The sequence below is a fragment of the Lissotriton helveticus genome, chromosome 7 (assembly GCF_964261635.1).
Source record: "Lissotriton helveticus chromosome 7, aLisHel1.1, whole genome shotgun sequence".
NCBI classification, from domain to species: domain Eukaryota; kingdom Metazoa; phylum Chordata; class Amphibia; order Caudata; family Salamandridae; genus Lissotriton; species Lissotriton helveticus.
Window position 1 is genome coordinate 1,698,791,151 of NC_136068.1, and position 21,512 is coordinate 1,698,812,662.

The 21,512-nt window shown below is 45.7% G+C and overlaps 1 protein-coding gene across 1 annotated transcript in view; it reads right to left on the minus strand.

Moving 5' to 3' along the window:
* Positions 1-21,512, minus strand: part of LOC144770672 (IgGFc-binding protein-like) — an 82,713-nt gene that overhangs the window by 34,771 nt on the left and 26,430 nt on the right. Inside the window, exons 6-10 of the mRNA XM_078655388.1 lie at positions 14,666-15,233; positions 13,108-13,703; positions 10,222-10,801; positions 6,332-6,531; positions 6,094-6,235 (exon numbers count right to left, since the gene is read on the minus strand). Of these exons, the coding sequence (XP_078511514.1) occupies positions 6,094-6,235; positions 6,332-6,531; positions 10,222-10,801; positions 13,108-13,703; positions 14,666-15,233 (2,086 nt within the window). The remainder of the gene's footprint in view (positions 1-6,093; positions 6,236-6,331; positions 6,532-10,221; positions 10,802-13,107; positions 13,704-14,665; positions 15,234-21,512) is intronic.

Sequence of the window (21,512 nt, forward strand, 5' to 3'; positions counted from 1 at the left end):
TACAACTCTAGTGGGTCAATCCCGTTTGTTCAATCCTCCCACCCCCTAGCTGCACTCCACTTGTACAGCGACTCACACTGATGCCACTTGTTGACAGACTTTCCATGTGGAGCAGGGTCTAGACTGATTTGCATATGGCTAGGTCTAAAATGGGGTGGGGGTGGCATGGTGAGCAAAAGATCAATGTATTTAACCCAGCCCTCTAGACTGGGGGTGAATGTTTGATTTGTTCAGCATTCCGTCCATCATCTGTGTGTCTTTTGCTTTCTCGCCCTAAGTGCGCCGGGTATGCCGAGATGTGGGTTCCAGGCTCACTGTGCCCCTGGATTCAAGCTAACCTGGCTGATGAGGGGTGATAGTCCCAAACAAGTCTCAGGATACTTGTTTTTGGTCCAAGTAGGACCTGGCTTGGCATTACGGACTGGACTGTTCCCATGAGGAGCAGAGTCAAGACTGATTTGCATATGGATGGGTCTAAACTGGGGTGGCATGATGAACGAAAGAACAATGGGTTTAAACGCAGATCTCTTGACTGGGGGGGTGAATGTTTGATTTGTTCCACGTTCCGTCCATCATCTATGTGCCTTTTACTTTTAGAGAATTGCCTTGCTTAACCATTCTGTGCCTCTGTCTGTCTGTAGAATACACGTCTGGGTTGGCTTGGATCTTTTGCATTCAATAAACAATCAAACAATCAGGGGTTTATAAAGCATGCTACTCTCCTGTGAGGCTCTCAAGGCGCTTGGGGTGGGCAGCTCGAGGTCAGCGGAACAGCCAGGTCTTGAGGCTCTCCCTGAAGGTGTGCAGGGTGGGGAGCGTCTGATGTTGACTGGGAGTTCATTCCAGGCTTTGGCTGCGAGGTGGGAGAAAGCTCTTCCCCTAGCTCTGGTTCTGCAGATGCCTGGGGTTGTTGCTGAGGTGAGGTAAATGGAGCGGAGGTTTCTTTTGGGTGCGTGGAAAGCGATTTCGTTGAGGTATTTGGGCCCTATTGGTAGGCGTGGGTGAGTAGTTTGAAGGTTACTCTCTTCTCGACGGGGAGCCAGTGGAGGTCTCGCAGGTATTGGTTCATGTGCTCGTGTCGTGAGGTGCCTAGGATAAGTTGGGCAGCAGAGTTGTGGATGGTCTGGAGTTTGTGTAGCAGGGATTTGTTGATTCCCGATTCCCGTGTAGAGGGCGTTTCCGTAGTCCAATCTGCTGGTGATGAGTTTGTGGGTGAAGATCTTCCTGGCTTCGGACGGGATCCACTTGAAGATCTTGTGGAGGATGCAGAGGGTGTTGAAAGAGGTGGAGGCGACGGTGTTGACCTGACGAGTCATGGTGAGGGAGGAGTCTAGGCTGATGCTGAGGTTCCGGGCTTAGTTCATCAAGGTGGGTGGGTTTCCGAGGGCGGAGGGCCACCAGGAGTTGTCCCATGCAGAGGGGGAAGGTCCAAGGATGAGGACCTCTGTCTTCTCTGAGTTCAGGTTTAGGCAGCTGTCGCTCATCCAGGCTGTGTAGTCCCTCATTACTTCTTGGAAGCTGAGTCTGGTATCTCTGGGGTTCTTCGTGAGGGAGAGGATAAGCTGAGTGTCATCGACGTAGAATACTATGCTGAGCCCATTCTGTTTCACAATAGCAGCGAGGGGGACCTTATAGATGTTGAAGAGCGTGGGGCTGAGCGATGATCCTTGGGGTACTCCATAGTTGATCTCTGTTGGTTTGAAGAGGATGGGTGGGGATCTGATCTGTTGGATTCTGCCGGTGAGGAAGGAGTGGATCCAGTTGATGGCAAGTCCTTGTATGCTAGCGTCGTGGAGTCTGGTTGCAAGAGTGCAGTGGGAGACTGTGTCCAAGGGAGTGGAGGGGTCTAGCAGAATGAGGGCTGCGGTGTGTCTTTGGTCGAGTAACATGCGGATGTCTTCGGTGGCGGTGAGGAGGGCGGTCTGGTTGCTGCGGAATCCAGACTGGGAGGAGTCAAAGATGGCGTTCTCTTCGATGAAGGTGGTTAGTTGTGCATTGACAAATTTTTCTGAGACTTTAGCTGCGAAGGGAAGGAGACAAATTGGCTGGTAGTTTTTCAGGTCTGTCGGGTCTGCCCTTGGCTTCTTGAAGAGGTGCTTGACCTAGCTCTCTTCCAGTCGTCGGGGAAGATGTCTGCTTTGTAGGTGGGGTTGATGGTGTGGCGTTATTCGGGCGGGATGGCGGCTCTGTGGAAAATGTGAGAGGGCAGGGATCCATGGAGGCTCTTGAGTGGGTGTTTTTCATGTTCACGGTGGTGTCTTAGGTGGAGACCGGTGTCCAGGTGGTGATGGAGGGCTGGCTGTCAAGGCTGGGGACGGGGGGTTCTGGATACTGTTAGTTGAGGTTGTCGTAGAATGCCTTGATCTGTAGGTGGAAGTAGGAGCTGAGTTTGTTACAGAGGTCCTGGGGTGGTGTGATGTCCGTGCATTCACTCTAGACAGTCACACAAAGGGAGCTAAAGTCTGCCTGGCATATCCCGATGGGCCACCACTAGGCTGATGGGCTTTCCTGACCTAGAGTGCTGGGAGGAGTTGTCACTGACACCTGAATAGGGCTGTGCCTGTCATCACACCAAGCCCTCTCCACCCCCTGTAGTGTGTCTGGAGCCAGGTGAGGGAAAGGCAGGGTCTTGTGCCCTACAAATACTTTCCATTGAAGTTTGCCTACTTCAAAGGCAAAAAGGGGTATACGTATTAGACCACTGACAACCCTTAATCAGAACACTTCTGGACAGAGGACATTTTCCAGGAAGAAGACCTGAATGCTGTAGAAAGGACTGACACTCTGCTTGTTGCTTTGTTGTGCTGGCCTGCTGTTTGCTGCTGCTGTTCTGGGAGTGCAAGGACTGGACTTTGCTTTCTGTGTGCTACTGTCCAAGGTTCTCAAAGGTCTCATGTGTGCTTGCCGCCTGTTAAGAAATCTCAGGGCCATATAAGACTGCTGAGAGTCCTGACCTCCCAAGTGGTGCAATCTCCAGTCCCTGGGCCCTTGGAAGTGGAATCTGGTGAACTGAAGGAGAAAATCCAATCATCGACTTCATCGCTGTCAAATTGCTGCAGTGCAACTGGACTTCGAAGCATCGTCCCTTGGTGCTAGATATAGATACTGCCCTGCAGTAAGGAACCCAGGCTCTGTGTCTGGACTTTGACACTTCCCTAACAGCAAGGAAACAACGCATCACCTCCCATGTCAGCAAGGAATTGACGTATCAGCTTCCCTGCCAAGCAATAAGGAATTGATGCATCACCTCCTCTGCCAGTAAGGAATCGACGCATCACCTCCTCTGTAGTAAGGGATCAACACATCAATGTGTTTTTAGGTGCCTCACCTCCCATATGGCCCACATCGCCATTTTTTGTTTCACGCATCTCAGATACTTTGTGCTAAAAGTGACACATCCATAGATTTCTATGGACTGACCTGATTTATCATTTGAAGAGTGATTTCTTTCCTTGTGTATGATGTATTTTTGACATTTTGGTCTAATTTTATGCCGATAAGTATTGGATATTTTTGTAAACTGGTGTGGATTTTTTTTGTGCTGTTTTCACTGTGTGTGTGTGTGTGTGTGTGTGTGTGTGTGTATTTGCAAATGCTTTACACATTGCCTCCGAGATAAGCCTGACTGCTCGTGCCAATCTACCAAGGGGGTGAGCCGGGGCTATCATAGCTGTATGACTCCCTTACTCTGACTAAAGTGAGTGTCGCTTCGTGGATGGGTGCCAACTACTGCCAACTAAAGTCACAGTTCTAACACTGACTGTAATAGAGCGTGAATGGGATACAGGGACCAGGTTCAACCCAGTGAAAGGTTTTACTTCCCGACTTAGGGGCATATATCAAGCCAGGCGATAAAATTATCGCCGTTTTAGCGGCAGTAAACCGCCGCTAAAACGGCGATAATGGGCTTGATAATATGCTCTATGGAATTCCAGTTGAAGCCCATGTTAAATGTGAAGGACATCTATCATGGGCTTCAACAGTTTTCTGCCGCTTAAACTGCGATAATTTTATCGCCTGTCTTGATAATATGCCCCTTAGTCTCTTGAATGGAAGTCCCAAATACTCAGTGGGGAAAGGCAATAGGCTGTGTGTGAAGAGGGCTCCACGTCTTCGAAAGATGTCCCAGTGCAAACATTTACCAAATGATCAAGGTGGTGTCAGAAGGAGGCAGCTTTTGTCTTGGTATTCGACCCAGAAGAAGGAAAACATTTAGGATCTGTAAGCCCAAGTCCTCAGGTTATGTTCCATTCAAAGGAGTAAAAGCTTGGAGTGGCTCGATTTTGGTGTGGGGATATTAGCAAAAAGCCTTAATATTTGCCATACAGCACCCTCGCACCTATATCTGCCTGATTTATAATGATGCCTAATGTGGGATCTGGTTCTCATTTCATTAACTACAGGATTCCAAGCTGAAAAACCCAAGATGGAGTCCTTTGAACCATTTTGGATAAGACTGGGCTTTGAGGGTCGTTTACCAAGAAATGCTCTGTTTGTGAAGATTCTGTTAAAGTCTTAAATTTAATGTACACGTTAAAGAAGCCGGCTGCAGCTGGTACTTGCTATTTATCTATAAATCAAGTAGTCTCGAAAGAGTCCACGCTTGCTGTTGTCTACCAAAACTGAGTCACTCTTACTGGAGAACTGCTACTCTTTAATGCCGGTGCATGGTTCTTAAGAAAGAGGAAGATCATTCTCCCATACTTTGAGGCCTAGGGCCTGATGTATTAAATCTCCTTTTGCATATGGGTCTACCTCATCTATTTTATTGAAGTTGGTCGCAAATTGTGATTCACTGCGTTTGGAGGCCATGAAAGAGATGATGGCCTGCTGGGTTCACCACATCTGTGATCGGATTTAAGTTAAGTTAACATTTTTTAACACACCATGTTTTCCTTAAAGGAAATGGGCTGCATTTAAAAAGAAAAGTTATTTTTTTCTAAGTTTGTTTGAAAGTGAGTAGTGGGTCCCCGGAACCACTGCCTACTCCCTACATTTTTTATTTTTCTACTTTCACAAAGGAGAGGGGCTCCCAAACCGGCCTCTTCCTTTCTGCAAATATGTTACCACCCCACCTCGGGAGTTGGTAAGCTTTCAATGATTTGCCGCTGGATTTTTGTTGCAAAACATTCATACATACCAGAGCAAATAACTTATTAGAAGGGATGCCCTAACCATGCTCCTTTCAAACAACGGTTTGTTATGCATTTCCAAACCCATCTTGTGATTCGGAAACCTGTTCCAGAATCGCAAAATGGGTATAGTACATTTGCAAACCCTGCATTTTTTTTATTGAGGGCTTTGCGATCGCAAAATAGCTTTCTACATATCGCTCCAAGTTTCAAGGCATTTGGTATAACAGGCTCTAAGATATGTGGGAACCTGCTTTTTTATTTATCTACAGGGAGTCGCTCCTTTATTCTTGTGGATTTATTAGAAGAGTGTTGGCTTGGCAAGCAGCCTTTACCAGTCGTGGTGAGGTGAAGAGGGTGGATTTAAAAAAAAAAAAATTACCCAGGGTAGACACTGTGAAAGACACGTCCTGTGACTTCTTTAACAACACCGTAAAGTTAAAAGAGGATCTCAACTTCATACAGTAAACAAGGGAACAACACTTCTGACACAGCAATAAAAAACATGTTGGACTCTGTGCAGCAAACAAAGGTAGGGCATAAAAAGGTGAAAAATAATTCTGACCATTGTGCTTGGGGATGCAGGCACTACCCTGGATCCACCCAAATATTCTTGATACAAATCGTACCTTATTTGCAATTTTTTTCAAACATTGGTTTAGGGAGGGCCTCTCTCCCAAACCTTCTTACAAAGGTCAGGTTTGCTCGCTGCACTCACTACATGCAATATGGGGCTGGTCTGACAAGAATTGTCTGGGCTGCTTTTGGTTCCCATTCCAGCAGTGAAAGACAAAATTGTGCCAAATAAATTCTGATAGCACTTAGTCCACCACCCCTAACTGGATGTGTCATACAGAGCAAGACCATCAAGTGTCAGCCACTGATGAATTACAAGCAGCTAGCTCAAGCGAGATCACATGAATACAGCACTCTAAGAACACAAGACTTGTATTGTATTTACCTTTGTTGACACATCCTGCGATACCGTCTTTGATAAAGCACTTCTCATCACTGGCGCAGTTGAGATCTTCACAGAAAAGGCCACCTGTGGCGAGGCAAGTACAGACTTGCTTGCAGTCCGCAGACACAACTGTTTCATCAGGCTGTAAAATCGCAATAGAGAATGTTACAGTGATCTGTTACCCTCACACACATTTTTAACAAGGACAGCGGGTCTATGGAGTAGCATAACAACGTACATTGTAGTATTTCCCATTCTCGAAGCAGCCGCAGTTGTCCATGGAGACACATCCCTTGCCATCGAAGAAAAATCCATCATTGCATTCACAGCCCTCCGCACAAGTTGTTGGGCATTTAGCCATGTCTGTGATTCCGGCACAAGATGTGGAACATATATCCGCACACATTGCATAGTGGCTGTTTGATGGACAACTTAGAGCTGGAAAAAGAAATCAGGCAACATGCATGATGCATGGATTTCTGACAAGCACATTGAGGAAGAATGCAAACCTATAAGAATCAGGGATTTGACTAATTGGGTGACATTTAAATGTTAGGTACTGACATAGTTTGTGCAGCAGAGCTTGGCTGGCTGGCATCTATGGAAACAAAGACACATCCCTAGTGGAAAGTTGGAAGTTATAAGCATCTAACATGATTCAACCTGCCCCAGTCTTCTGGCCGGTCAGATGCATCATCTACCTGTGAATCTCTGGATTTCATTACAGTCTAGGGAATAGCTCATGTCTTTGGCTTTCAGGGAATGGTGAGGTGAGCTATGTGGAGGAATAACAAATTTAAAGTCATTAAATGGTCGGAAAGGAAATTAAGAAATTGTCTGTGGTTGAGGACTAGAACCAAAACATGTGGTGGGGAATGGAGACAAATGCCCTATGTGGTGGGAGAATAGAAGCAAGGAGCAATAATTAAATGTAGGTGGTAATGGAACATCCCACAATTTCTGGATGAAGTGCTAAATATGAAGTGGTGGCGAAAGTTATGCCAGATAATGTATTACCTGTTCCAGAAATTGGAGGATGCTTCGTTACTAGCCAACTATAAGTCAGGACAAAGAAATGTGTTATGTGGCGAGGGATTTAATGCATAGAAATAAGCAATGTGGCAGAAGAATGGCATCCAAGCATTGGGTATTGAGGTGGAGAACAGGTATAAAAAAAGTGAACTATATGATGGAAACTGAAGAAAAAACAATTGAGGCATATGGTAAGGGAACTGAGGCATGGAAGTCATCTAAATGGTGGTAGACAATAGAAAAAAGGCCTGAATTACAGTTGGAAGGTAATGGAAAATCCTGTGATTTCTGGGGGAAATACCATATTTGGAGGAGAATTCACTTTCTCAATGAGGACAGTATGGTGGTTGAATATAGGGGTGCATTCTCTTCTTTTGTATAATATTTCCCCTAGAAATCAGAAGGTTACTTTACCATCCAACAGGCCTACACGTTTGAATCAATTGTTATTACTTTATAGTTATAGTTTTACTCAACATTAGTACTCCACACTAGAATGTCATTTTTAGTTACTCTCAAAGTTTTATTTTTTTTAAAAAGAAAGACATTTGCATTTATAAACTTTGTATTGCATTATACACACTTAAAATTATTAAAAGGGTGCTCTGTTACACTTTTAACTACTGTCTAACAATTCCAAATTACGGTTTCTAATTCAGAGTCACACCAGGTTAAAAATTTTTTGGGTATATTCACATTCAGTACACAATACAAAACAATTCATATTCAGTTAATGAGTCCCATTGTCGACGCGTTTCGGTGCGTAGGTTACATTTGTGGCACCTTCCTCAGGACAGACGTAATTTTAAAACCAAAATTTTAACTTCTTTTTGAAGTATAGGGATTTCAGTCCTTGTATTGATTTTCAGGACTTCTCTATTTCAGTTTGGCGTTGCGCTATGCGTCGTTCACACCAAGGTCTTATTCAATCATTGACTTTTTATAGAGATTTTATTGACCCTTTAAATAAAGGTGTCTGTCAAAGCAGGTACTGTGTTCCAATATGCCCCTTGTGCATTCGGTAATCTTACTTCGCAATGTACATTCGGTAATCTCACTGCGCCTATCACTTTGTCGCTTAATGCCGACACTCAGGCTGTTTCTTGCTTACACCCTCTCACGTGGTGTCTGGAAACCTAGATAGGATGAAGTGTTTTACATTAGCCCGAAGTGCAGCTCTTGCTTTTCTTGTGCCGAAGAAGCTTTCACTCTTGGGTTGGAGCGATGTTTTTAATTCAATCTGCTCACGACCTTCTTTTTACCGGCGTGAGGCGAAACTGCTTCCGACTGCTTCCTGCTTTGACCGCTTCTGAGCTTCAAAGCAGGAAGCAGTCGGAAGCAGTTTCGCCTCACGCCGGTAAAAAGAAGGTCGTGAGCAGATTGAATTAAAAACATCGCTCCAACCCAAGAGTGAAAGCTTCTTCGGCACAAGAAAAGCAAGAGCTGCACTTCGGGCTAATGTAAAACACTTCATCCTATCTAGGTTTCCAGACACCACGTGAGAGGGTGTAAGCAAGAAACAGCCTGAGTGTCGGCATTAAGCGACAAAGTGATAGGCGCAGTGAGATTACCGAATGTACATTGCGAAGTAAGATTACCGAATGCACAAGGGGCATATTGGAACACAGTACCTGCTTTGACAGACACCTTTATTTAAAGGGTCAATAAAATCTCTATAAAAAGTCAATGATTGAATAAGACCTTGGTGTGAACGACGCAAAGCGCAACGCCAAACTGAAATAGAGAAGTCCTGAAAATCAATACAAGGACTGAAATCCCTATACTTCAAAAAGAAGTTAAAATTTTGGTTTTAAAACTACGTCTGTCCTGAGGAAGGTGCCACAAATGTAACCTACGCACCGAAACGCGTCGACAATGGGACTCATTAACTGAATATGAATTGTTTTGTATTGTGTACTGAATGTGAATATACAAAAAAAAATTTTAACCTGGTGTGACTCTGAATTAGAAACCGTAATTTGGAATTGTTAGACAGTAGTTAAAAGTGTAACAGAGCACCCTTTTAATAATTTTAAGTGTGTATAATGCAATACAAAGTTTATAAATGCAAATGTCTTTCTTTTTAAAAAAAATAAAACTTTGAGAGTAACTAAAAATGACATTCTAGTGTGGAGTACTAATGTTGAGTAAAACTATAACTATAAAGTAATAACAATTGATTCAAACGTGTAGGCCTGTTGGTCACTTATTGAAAGACTAATATACAGAAAGGAATCCTTTTTGATACAGTTCTTGATACCCAGTCCTTTCTGGTCCCTGGGAAACTCTCTTCTTTTGGAGATTACTTTACCATCCAAACATACATCAGAACTAAGAAATAAGTAATGTAGAGGAATGGAGACAAATAAATGGGTCTTTCTATGGGAACACCGCGACAAATGAATGGGTTACAAGGAAAAATTGAGAAAAAAATCGGTTATATGGTGAGGAAATGGATAGAGAAACAAATTGCTTATATGGTGAGGAAATGGATACCAAAAGTTTAATTGTTTAGTCAAATAGTAGGCAATCACGCAGAGGAAAATGTAGGAAGCAAGAGAAATAAGAAAGAGAGTAGAGGAGAGGCATTCAAAAGGCAAAGAGCAAGGGAGAGAGGGTAAATATTGAACAAGAGTATAGTAACAGACGTTAAGTGAGTGAGAATGATAGAAAGAAAGCAGAAAAGAGAAAGATAGAAGGCAATAGAGGGCAAGAGAAGTAAACAAAGAGAACAAGGACAGAGCTTGACATGGAGAAAGTGAGAGAAAAAAGAAGAGGAAAGTGAGAAAGTGATCAAATACGAGTAAGTAAGCTATGGAGATAAAGAGGACGAAGAATTGCTGTGGGAGAATTTGAGAAAGTATTAACAATGTGTTATAGAAAGAGTCCTAGCTGGGAAACGAGGTGTGATGCAACAAAACACTGGAAAGAGTGAAGTGGACAGAGTGCAATAATTGTAGCTGGAGTCACAGAAAAAGGCAAGAACATGAAGAGGCAGAATACCAAGCAGGAAGCCTGATAAGAGCAGAAAACATTAATACCAAGTGGGTTGCGAACATATCATAGGTGTGGACATCTTAGGGTAATTAAACTTACGGCAGAAAGAGTCACTTCTCCAGGGCTGGATGGTGATGCCGGCAGCCTGGCAAGCAGCTACATAGCTTTGGATGCTGTGGCACAGAACATTCTGGTCACCATTGCCCGCACACAGGTCAAAAATGCAGTTGTTGTAGTATACATCTGGGTTGATGGTGGCGTAGCAGGCGCTTAGTGGACCGCTTTCTTGCTTCAAGAAGCCGCAGTAATTATCCTGCTTGAAGATGTTCTTTTTTGCATCTGGACAGACAGGGCAGGCATTGCCACTTCCACCACAGCCTTCATTACAGCTCACACCTGCAATATTGACTCTCCATCCTGTGCCAAACTTGGTGGCATCTGAAGCCAGAGTCTTGGAAGGCAGCATGAACTCATCTTTGGTGTCCCCGTTATAATTACCGCACAAGCCTTCGAGTTGACCTTTGTAGTTTCCAGGAACAGTGACCACAACATGGTAAACCAGGTCATAGCTGACCACTAGGCCGAAGTCAGTTTCCACAATGATTCGGATTCCATGCTGATAGACCCTAATATTTCCATCATTGAGTGTCAGAGGGAGGTTGCTATTGATTTTGTCAACCTAACAAAAAAGAGAACAGGCCACGTTATTAGTTTTGTTTGGTATTACTACAATTGAGATCCCTGTACTGTTTCTCATCTTGACTAACAGCCAGCAGAACTCCAAGACATAAAAGGACGTGCACCAGAAGCATATTCCTGCAAGATCGGAGGTACCTGGACTCTATCACTTGCCATAGGAGTTTGTGTTTTATATGAGGTCAAACTGTCCCCTAATAGCCCATATTTTACACCTATAATTTACAATTGTGAGTGAGATAATGGAAGGTTATGGTCAGTATGAGAATTGTGATTGCAAGTAAATTGTTTATTTTCATGCACACAACTTTCTGCCAGTTTTTGGACCACATGGCAGAGAGAAGCTTTTAAGCAATCCGAAATTGCATGTGTCTGTCCCTCCAAATTAGCAATCAGTTGTGAAACACATATTAGTATATTTGCCTTCTATTTAAGTTCATTGATGTAAATGTCTGCAGTCTGTGCAAATGGCTTACAGTCAAAAATCCATTATTACATGCAGCGTTGCCCTATGCCATACACATACTGTGTTACACAAATGGAAAATTGGCTTAGATGGAGCCCTCTAACACAGCAAACAAAGCTTCAGGGTTAGAATATATGCCAGCCTGATTTTACATGTTTAGGGTCAACTATATCATTAAATAAGTTAGTTGTAAGGGGACCTTGAGGCTGCAAAATGATCATAATTACCTCATGAAGTGTATGTTTGCTTGTATATGTCAGCGGTAACAGGGACGTCAAAGAGATTATACTACTTGGGTGTGTGTCAGCTGTACATTGGAAAAACCTGTTCAGTGTTTAAGATGCCAACTAAACAGCCGACTGTGTAGCACGAACTGGGAACCATTCTTCTTACATTTTATTGAAGGAAAATCTAACTCATTGACAACCTTAGATTTTAAGTAGAAATGTTAGAAGCAGTTTTGAAAACATTGTTAAACTTTACTCCTCAATAAACCTGAGTCAGAACCAGTTTGCCCTGGTTCTGACCACAAAGAATAAGACGAGGCATGAAATTCCAACATAATTATCACTGTGCCAGAGACAATAGGGCTCAATGCTGTGGTAAGGCCTTTAAGAGTTTGATTAATAGGATTTATGGTCAGGCTGCTGAACCCAATACTTAGCAGATAGGCAGATATGACGTTGTGAGGCCACCCAAAGACAGCGCTGGCTTTGTGTTATCTCACACATGAGAATGACCTTTCAACAAGGTCTTTCCAGAGACATACTTACTAACACCCTTTGCTAATGGTGAAGAGGAAGGCAACAGAAAAGTGGCCATAGTGGGTGTGTGAGAGGGTGGCGACTCAGCAAACTTTCAGTGACTCTACAGGAACCTCCAAGGTGGTGACTCCTTTGAAGGCAGAGAGATCTTTACAGGGCCAGTGGAGAGCTCAATATATAGTAGGAGGTAGTCCAGTAGTGCACCCTGACGGACAGCAGGGCCCCTTCCTTACTCAAAATCAGGCCCAAAGTTAGAAAGTATAACTATTGAGCAAAGCGTACCAATAGTCTTCACCCAACCCTCGCTCCCTCATGGTGAGCCTGAAACGGTGGCCAAGACCCGGCCCTCTTAATCCAAAGGATAACATTCACTTTTAGGTTTCAGGTTTCCCATTGTTCCTTGAGCACACTTTTTACTGTTCCTTTAAAAATGAATACCTTAAGCAACTGTCATTTTGATGTTGTAATCATTATATTGTATACGTTATTACTAAATTGGTTTGGGGCTTTGACCTGATTTGTTAGCTTTAATGCTTATTTTTGGTGCAGTGAAATACAATATATAACTTTTCTCTGAGGGAAGCCCGCTACCTGTGCCAAGCAACCCAAGGAATGCGAGTATTCTTACAGAAACCGTCTTACCCTTCTAGGTGCTGAACTGGGGATTTCTGCTGACGTTCACATAAAAATGAGACCTCTATACCCCCAGATATCCATCAGGTCATGGTGTGTCTGCCTTTATGCACAAATGCAATCACTTGTGGCTGTGCCATCTAGCACAGTCTAGCTCACAGCAGAAGAACCCTCTTCCTGCTCTGTGTGTGTCCATAGTTTGTTTTTGTGACCACTGAGTTTATAGTTCTTATTAATAGTTTGTAGTTGTGTTATTGTTTTACTTCTGTTCTAAAATTATCCTTAAGAAGAGTAGTTGTTCAATACTAGGAGCAAGGATTATACACATTTGAAACCTGCAATGATTTTAAGAATGACTGATTGAGTTAAGATTGTACAAGTACTTTGCAAAGTGGAAAGTGTGATGGGATCATGATCCTGGCTTACCCTGACGATGCCTTGCTTGTTCTGCATGAGCATGAGGTTGTATCCATAGACGTCAACCACAACCAACTTGGTCACTGCCACTTTACCGTTCCCATACTTTTCATTCTCAACGCTGATTTCGAAGGGGACCAAGTTGTTTTTGAGGGCAATGGTTCTTGAGAGGGTGTATGTGCAGGTGCCCTGGAAGTCGAACGCCAGACCATCAAAGCTTCGATAATGAGGATCACCAGCTGCCGAGCACTGAGCAGAGCCAATGGGCTGGCATTTTGGGATGCCATTGATTATCTTACATTCCTCATTGGCATTGCAAGAGAATGCTTTGCATTCCACGCTTCCACCTGCCTTACAGGTGCACTGATTGGAACACTGGCCATTGGGGTAGAAGACCTCTGCAGACTTGTAGTAGATGCCGTTGTATTCACATCCACACTGGGAGGCGGAAACACACTGGCCTCCGCTGAGTACAAAACCTTCGTCACATACACAGCCTTCCTTGCAGTTTGCATTACATTCCACTCGGCGAGTGAAGCTGGAGCAGGTGGTGGGGCAGCCATTGGGACACACCTCGTAGTGGCTGTTCTTACCACAGACAGGACCTAAAATTAAGAGAGAGCAGAGAACGAATTAGCAAAGACTGGCATGAGAAACCATGGCTCCCTTACATAGTTGCCTTGTTGCATTTATGTGTGTAGATCTGCAGTCTGACTCAGAAGAGTGTGGATAGTTGAAAGAAGACAGATGTTTCATTGATTGTAACTTTCACAGTTCAGAGTAACCTACTAGTGATTCCAAAAAAGAAGTCAAAAGAAAATAACATGCTCAAATCTAATCATTTTACATGACAGAAAGAAGTGACATATTTTGTCTCTTGATGGATCCATATCACAACATGACTCCTGGGGATTCAATTCTACAAGCAAGTAACTTTGTCTTCTACACATTTGCTTCTTTCATTTACTACAGTTTATATTTCCGTTTGAATGACTGTTTTTACTTTACTCACTCAGTGACTTTTCCAACATTTCCCCCTTTTTCAATCTTGTAGTCTTTTATCCTTCCTCTTTGCTGTCCCATTACCCTCCATTAACATAATGTGTCCCCTGTTCTTTTTCTCTATGTTTTATTTCTCTTGTCCCAAATAGTTTCTCATACACCTGAGCCCCTGTATCTCATCTTCAGCATTTAAACGAAGATTAGAAACTTCATATCGTGCCCTCTCCTGAGATAGCACCCTAAGGTAATGAATCGGAACCTGTTTAAAAAAGTAACAGTTTATAGTAAGCCGTGACCACTGTTGTCCTCCATGTGGCAAGTACAGAGGATTATTTCTTTTAAGCTGGCACAGTAATGTCTGATCGAGTATTGCAGAAATCTGAAGGTCATAGGAGACGCCCTAAATATATGAGTCTCCCTCAATTCGAGAATTTGGGATTCTGCTGGTGACCATTTTTTCTGAGGGAATGTCGATTTCTGTACACTCACTGCCATTTATTGCAACACGCTCTCTACTTTGAAAGGTTATCGTAACTACCTGTCTGTAAATTGTGAATATACTCACTGCAGAACTTGGCAGCCCTCCAAGCATACACTTTAATTCCAGCATCCTGGCAAGCCGCAGCATAGCTAGCGATGACCTGGCATATGATGTCCTGGCGCCCTTTGTAGAAGCAAGTGTCGTACACACAGTCTTTGAAAGCACCCTGTGGGTCAATGACAGCATGGCAGTCCCGGAATGGACCAGCAGGATCCACCAGGACAAAGCACTCTTTTTTCTTCTCTCTCTGCTCCCTCTCCACCGATGGCAGATCAGAACAGTCAGCCTTGTCAGCTTCGGAGCAGCCAGGGACGTCTCTGACCTTCCAGCTCTTCCCAAAGGCGGTTGCATCGGTTGTTAAGATATTGTTCTTCATGGTCAGCTCCTTGCTTTTGTCTCCGTCGAAGTCACCACAGAGACCGCACACGGCACCCGCATACGTGCTTGGGATTTTAACTGAAACGTAGGACTGCCAGTCGTAGGTGACGAGTAGACCAAAGCTGGTTTGCACATAGCATTGATATCCTTGCTTATAAATTGAGAGCTTGCCATTGTCGACGCTGTAGGGCAGGTTGATTAACAAACCATTCAGCTGTAAAGAGAAATCAGAATGTAAATTGCTGTTAACATCTACTCAAAGTGCCAACAATATACCTAGAGTAGCTGAGAGGATATAGTAATGCCAGAAACCTCCCCACCTGTTGTTACTTTGCAATCTGGGTATCAAAAGGAATTGTGGGATATTCACACCTCTAGAATCCAGCCCATTCTTCTTATCAGAGATCTTCTGTCATGATCTAGGGTCATTCCCACTTGCACCTCTTGCCAGGTTAGAACCCTGCTTTCTTGCGTTCAGCAGCAACTCTCTACTCCCTTCACGCCTATATAGTCTGCATTTTTCTTCTGCACTCTCTCACGTTTGTAATATATGATATACAGTTCTTCGGATTCCTAAAAAGTTTGAAAATGCATTCCCAACAAGCATTGTTTTTACCTGTCCACCACAGTGGATAATAACCCACTCTGTCTGACGCTGTTGGAGAATACACATTATTCACTAGTGACTGAAGTAGACCACACAACCATTAAACTGTTCCAGGAGTCAGTTTGTACCAAATAATCATGATTATCTAGATGAAAGTGTGCTCACTTGTGATAAAGCCCCTTTAACTATGCTTTCAACAAATACATCTCTGACCCGTCCTCAAGCTTCCCAAATACATGTGGAAGTAAACTTCTCTCAACAGCTACTTTACGGCTAACTGCAAACTGGTGAGGAGGTTCTACAGCTGTTCTTGTACCCTTTATAGTCCATCAAGTTCACCTGGCCTTCTCCTTGTTGTAATAATTTGTTCTAATCATCCCCTTCCTAGACATTTGTAGGCTGAGTTTCATCCTTCCGTCCCCTTCTACTTTTCGAAACTTCCTCTGTCTTCTCTATTCCCAAGATATCTCTTGTGAGCTCAAATAAGTTGTATGAGTCATAGACATCTGCCTCTTGTGTCTCTAGAGTCTGGCGACTATTTTGGCGGCTCTGCAGAACCTGCACTTGCATCTTTCAATACATCACACTACCAAAAACCTTTCCATTCTTTTTTTATGTTGTTAGTTTAGGAACTACCACTTTCCTTTGTGTTCTTTGCAGCCACATGCATCAAGCGATTTTGGAGTCGCAAACGGTGCGAATCGCAAAATTCGGCCGTTTGCGATTCCAAAATCACTTTTTTGGATGCATTAAACAATTTTTTAGAAATCGCTATTTTTTGCGATTTCTAAAAATGCGATTGCATTTAAGGAATCGCATTTTTGCGATTCCTTAAATGCAATGCATGAATGTTTAAAAAAATGCGAATTCGCAAATAGGAGGAGCAAATTAACACGAGTTTTACCCTCGTGTTAATTTGCGAAATCTTTCAAAAATGCTCAAAAAAGCATTTTTGAAAGTGTCATGTTACACACACACATGTCCTTTGGACATGTGTGTGTTAAACTTGCACTTAAAAAAACATTTCAAGGGTGCAGGGAGGGGGGTCCTTTGGACACCCCTCAGCACCCTTGAAATGCATTAACAAATTGCGATTCGCAAAATGAAAATCGCAAAATGTTAATGCCTTCCCATTGATTCCTAAGGGCCTTTTGGCCCATAGCAATCAGTGGGAAGGTTTTCCTTAATTGCAATTCGCAAAATGTGAATCGCAATTAAGGAAAATTGAGAAATCGCAAAAATATTTGCAAATTTGTCCTTTGTGTTCTTTGCAGCCACATGCATCAAGCGATTTTGGAGTCGCAAACGGTGCGAATCGCAAAATTCGTCCGTTTGCGATCCCAAAATCACTTTTTTGGATGCATTAAACAATTTTTTAGAAATCGCAATTTTTACGATTTCTAAAAATGCGATTGCATTTAAGGAATCGCATTTTTGGGGGACACTCCTTGACCTAGCGGACAGCGCACTTCAAGGACGCGCTTACCGGACACTGCACCAGCCGCCACCGGACCTCGCCGCACCCGCTCCGCGGGTGCCGCAGCGCCGGAGTTTGTGTGGGGCACTAGCCCAGGACTCCAAGGGGCAAGCCGTTTTTCATCTGTGGCTGGGGGCTGCAGGGCTGCGAGTGTCAGGGACTCCATTACCCAGGAGTCCCTGTTAGACCGGTATCTACTTCCGGTCCGCTCTCCCTGGCGGCCGGCCCACCGCCCACCTGAGGACCCCTTAAAACTGCCAGCTGCCTAATTTCCAGTGGGACACTCCTTGACCTAGCGGACAGCGCACTTCAAGGACGCGCTTACCGGACACTGCACCAGCCGCCACCGGACCTCGCCGCACCCGCTCCGCGGGTGCCGCAGCGCCGGAGTTTGTGTGGGGCACTAGCCCCGGACTCCAAGGGGCAAGCCGTTTTTCATCTGTGGCTGGGGGCTGCAGGGCTGCGAGCGTCAGGGACTCCATTACCCAGGAGTCCCTGTTAGACCGGTATCTACTTCCGGTCCGCTCTCCCTGGCGGCCGGCCCACCGCCCACCTGAGGACCCCTTAAAACTGCCAGCTGCCTAATTTCCAGTGGGACACTCCTTGACCTAGCGGACAGCGCACTTCAAGGACGCGCTTACCGGACACTGCACCAGCCGCCACCGGACCTCGCCGCACCCGCTCCGCGGGTGCCGCAGCGCCGGAGTTTGTGTGGGGCACTAGCCCAGGACTCCAAGGGGCAAGCCGTTTTTCATCTGTGGCTGGGGGCTGCAGGGCTGCGAGCGTCAGGGACTCCATTACCCAGGAGTCCCTGTTAGACCGGTATCTACTTCCGGTCCGCTCTCCCTGGCGGCCGGCCCACCGCCCACCTGAGGACCCCTTAAAACTGCCAGCTGCCTAATTTCCAGTGGGACACTCCTTGACCTAGCGGACAGCGCACTTCAAGGACGCGCTTACCGGACACTGCACCAGCCGCCACCGGACCTCGCCGCACCCGCTCCGCGGGTGCCGCAGCGCCGGAGTTTGTGTGGGGCACTAGCCCAGGACTCCAAGGGGCAAGCCGTTTTTCATCTGTGGCTGGGGGCTGCAGGGCTGCGAGCGTCAGGGACTCCATTACCCAGGAGTCCCTGTTAGACCGGTATCTACTTCCGGTCCGCTCTCCCTGGCGGCCCGCCCACCTCCCTGAACGCCGGTATAATTTGGATCCATCCTCCCGCAGCGCGGGACGCAGCTCGGGCGAAGACCGGGCAAAGAGCGGGCCGTTTGAGGCCGTTCGAGGTCTGAGCGGTCTGGTCTGGGCCCCTCCTCTGTCATCCTTTTTCCACCATCTGGCTGTTGTTGGTATTTGGGATTGCCCTTAGCGAGGCCCAATTTGGCCGACACTGTTAGCTAACATGTGTACTCGTGTAACCCGCAACAGGGCGGCCAAGGTGGGGCCAGCTCCGAATGGACCTATGGATGACTTCATTACACGAACGAACATTGCCATAGACCATGAAATTACCAAATTACAATCTAGAGTGTCTCTTGACCTAGAAGCTGCTAGAAAATTGGCTCTGGAATTTGCCACCCATAAAAAATCTTCCCTTGGGCATATTGCATCTGCCATTACTCCCACTCGGGCTCATAATATAGGGGGAACTGAAGTTAAGGTTGATGTCCATAAGATCCCAGTTTCACCTACCCCCCTTTCACCTTTGTGTCCACTTGCTTTGCCCGAGGGTCAACTAACGGTTGTGGGTAGTCTTTCTGTTGCTTCTACCTCTATCCTAAACTCGGCAGATTCTTCTTTTGCCTCCACTACCTATGGAGGGTTAGATAGCATCCCTGGCAACACTAATAAAAGAAAACGCTCACCCAGCATATCCCCCCCACACAAAAAGACTCTAAAGAGGGGAGGTAACTTGTCTGATATGGGTAGCACAGCAGCTAATGGTAGCACAGGGATGCCCTCCATTGCCCCACAGACCACTTGGTGTGCCAACAACGAGGGGACTGCTTCTGTGGCATCTGGTGGTTTCTCACCTAGCAGGAGATTGGACTCTGCCCTAAATGACCAAGAAGGGAGGGAAAGAGAATTTATAGGAGCGGTCTGGGACACCCTAAAAAGCCTACTGTCTCCCCTGGATCTAAGGCTCTCTCGAATAGAGAACAACCTCCTCGAGATGGAGAAAAGCATTATTGCTTTGGCCACTCTTGGCCTGAGAGGCCTTGAACACCAGGGTTTGATAGATAACAATAGAGTTGCCCAGGCAGCTATCCCCCCCCCCACGGTCATCCCAGGTTTGCAGCCTAATCTCACTGTGCCTTGTTCTACTCAGCCCATTCCCAAACCGCGGACTAAGAGAGTTGACATTGCAATCCCGGCTCCCCAGCCTAGGGCCAATATCGTAAGCGCCCCTACCACTCAACCATACGTTCGTGCCAATCCGGTTAACGCGAGAACACAGAATCCCACTAGGTCTAGCTCTCGTTCTGCACACACCTCCCAAAATAAATTTAGTACGCGTTCTATGGGGGGTCCTAGTTTTAAGAGCAACTTCCGAGGTGGTTATATCGATCTTCCACCGGAAGCCAACGACTACGTGGCAGTATTGACGGGGGTGCCGGAAATACAGAATGGCCTCTATGAGCATCAGCAATCCCTCCATAATAAAGTCATGCATTGGCTCAATTCCCACAGACCCATCCCTAATGGTAGGAAGAGCAGAGTCACAATGGTTCGCAGAGTCCCGTGGGTGGGAACAACCATGAAATCAATCCCTGGGGACTGCATAGTCGTAACTTTTGATGATGTTTTTACAGCCAACTACATCTGCTCCTGGGTGAGCCAGAATGGGGGCTCTTCTATTGCCCCGAGGCCCTTGTCATTCTTTTATCCACCACGGATGGTGCACCCTCAGGGGGGCAATTGGACTCTGGTTCCCCAGCAGCCTAGCTGGGGGTTTGCCCCTAGGGAACACAACTCAGCTAGTGGCTGGCTTGGTATCACAACCTTTAATAGGTTTGCCAGCCTTGAAGATGTGGATTGACTTGTAACACCCCTTGCGCCGGCTCCATTTCCTAAATCTAATACCCCGCAGGTGGAGGTTGTGTCTTCACCACTGTATACTACCTTGGACTCGGGCGGCATTGGTCCTCTGACCCAGGTCACGCCCCTGGCCACCCCTGTTCGGGGTCTGCTGCATCCTCCCTTGCTCGATGGCAATGCTAGTTCTTCCTCAGCAGCGATCTTGCTAGCCCAGGACTCGCTGGAAATTGTGGCTCATTCCCAGCATCCCCGGCTTGACGGTCTTGATGTTGTGTACCCAGCTACTGCCGCCCAACCTTGCATAAGCTCGGTAGGCAGTTCCTCGCTCAAGATCTTAAGCTGGAACGTGGCGGGGCTTGTGCGCAATCTAAATAAACCTGACTGGAATTCTTTTGTGGAGCCTTTTGGGATCTGTCTCCTACAGGAAACCTGGTGTTTGGAGCCCGTGCACAGGGTTGGTTTTGCGACGTACCATGTGCCGGCCTCCAAGCTAAAAGGCAATAAAGGACGCCCTTCTGGTGGCCTTCTTGTCTGGGTCAGTATCTCTCTGGGGCTTACCATAAAACATATCAACACCCAATCGCCAGACCTGCTGAGACTTACCATTCGGTGCCCGGGGGGTAGGATTATGGAATTGTTTAACCTATATGTCAGGGGGGGTCGGGGGGGGGACTCTTCTCCTCTATTTTCTTCTGGAGTTGAAGAAGAGCTTCGGGGTTGCGAGATTGATTCCTTTATCCTTTTGGCTGGTGATTTTAATTGTTGCTTCGAACCGCTGGCCTGTGAAGATATTTTGGACACTTGGGAGGATGATGTCAAGAGAGGTATTCCCTTGCTTGATCTCGACCCCATTAAAAAATGGTCACAGAAGGCTATCGATATCAACTCTCTCTGCTTGGAATATGCCCTAAGAGCCACAAACGGCCGTTCCAAATCAGATACTAGGGGTGCGCACACCTATAATAGGGTGGGCCACACCTCTAGAATAGACTATATATTGTTGAACCACAATCTGTGGGAGCATTTTCTCGATATGGAGGTCCAACAAACAGCGGACAGTGATCACAATCCCCTGGTTTTATCACTTGCTCTCCCATGGGAGGCAGGCGATTTAGCATCGCCTCGATCCACCTGGAAATCATCCAATGAAGTTGTCCCATCCAACTGTGGCAGACGGCTGAAATGGGCCAAAGTTGCTTTGGATGAATCAAGAATGGCCCAAGCAAGAACCATAATGCTGGAAGCCAAGGGTACCTTGAGTACGTTGGACTCCGATGAAGCAGTCCTAACTACCTTCACGGAGATTATCGCATCACTGGGCAACCTGTTCTTAGCTCCCCAGGGAAGGGGTGGGGCTAGGCGGAGAACTGTATTAAGG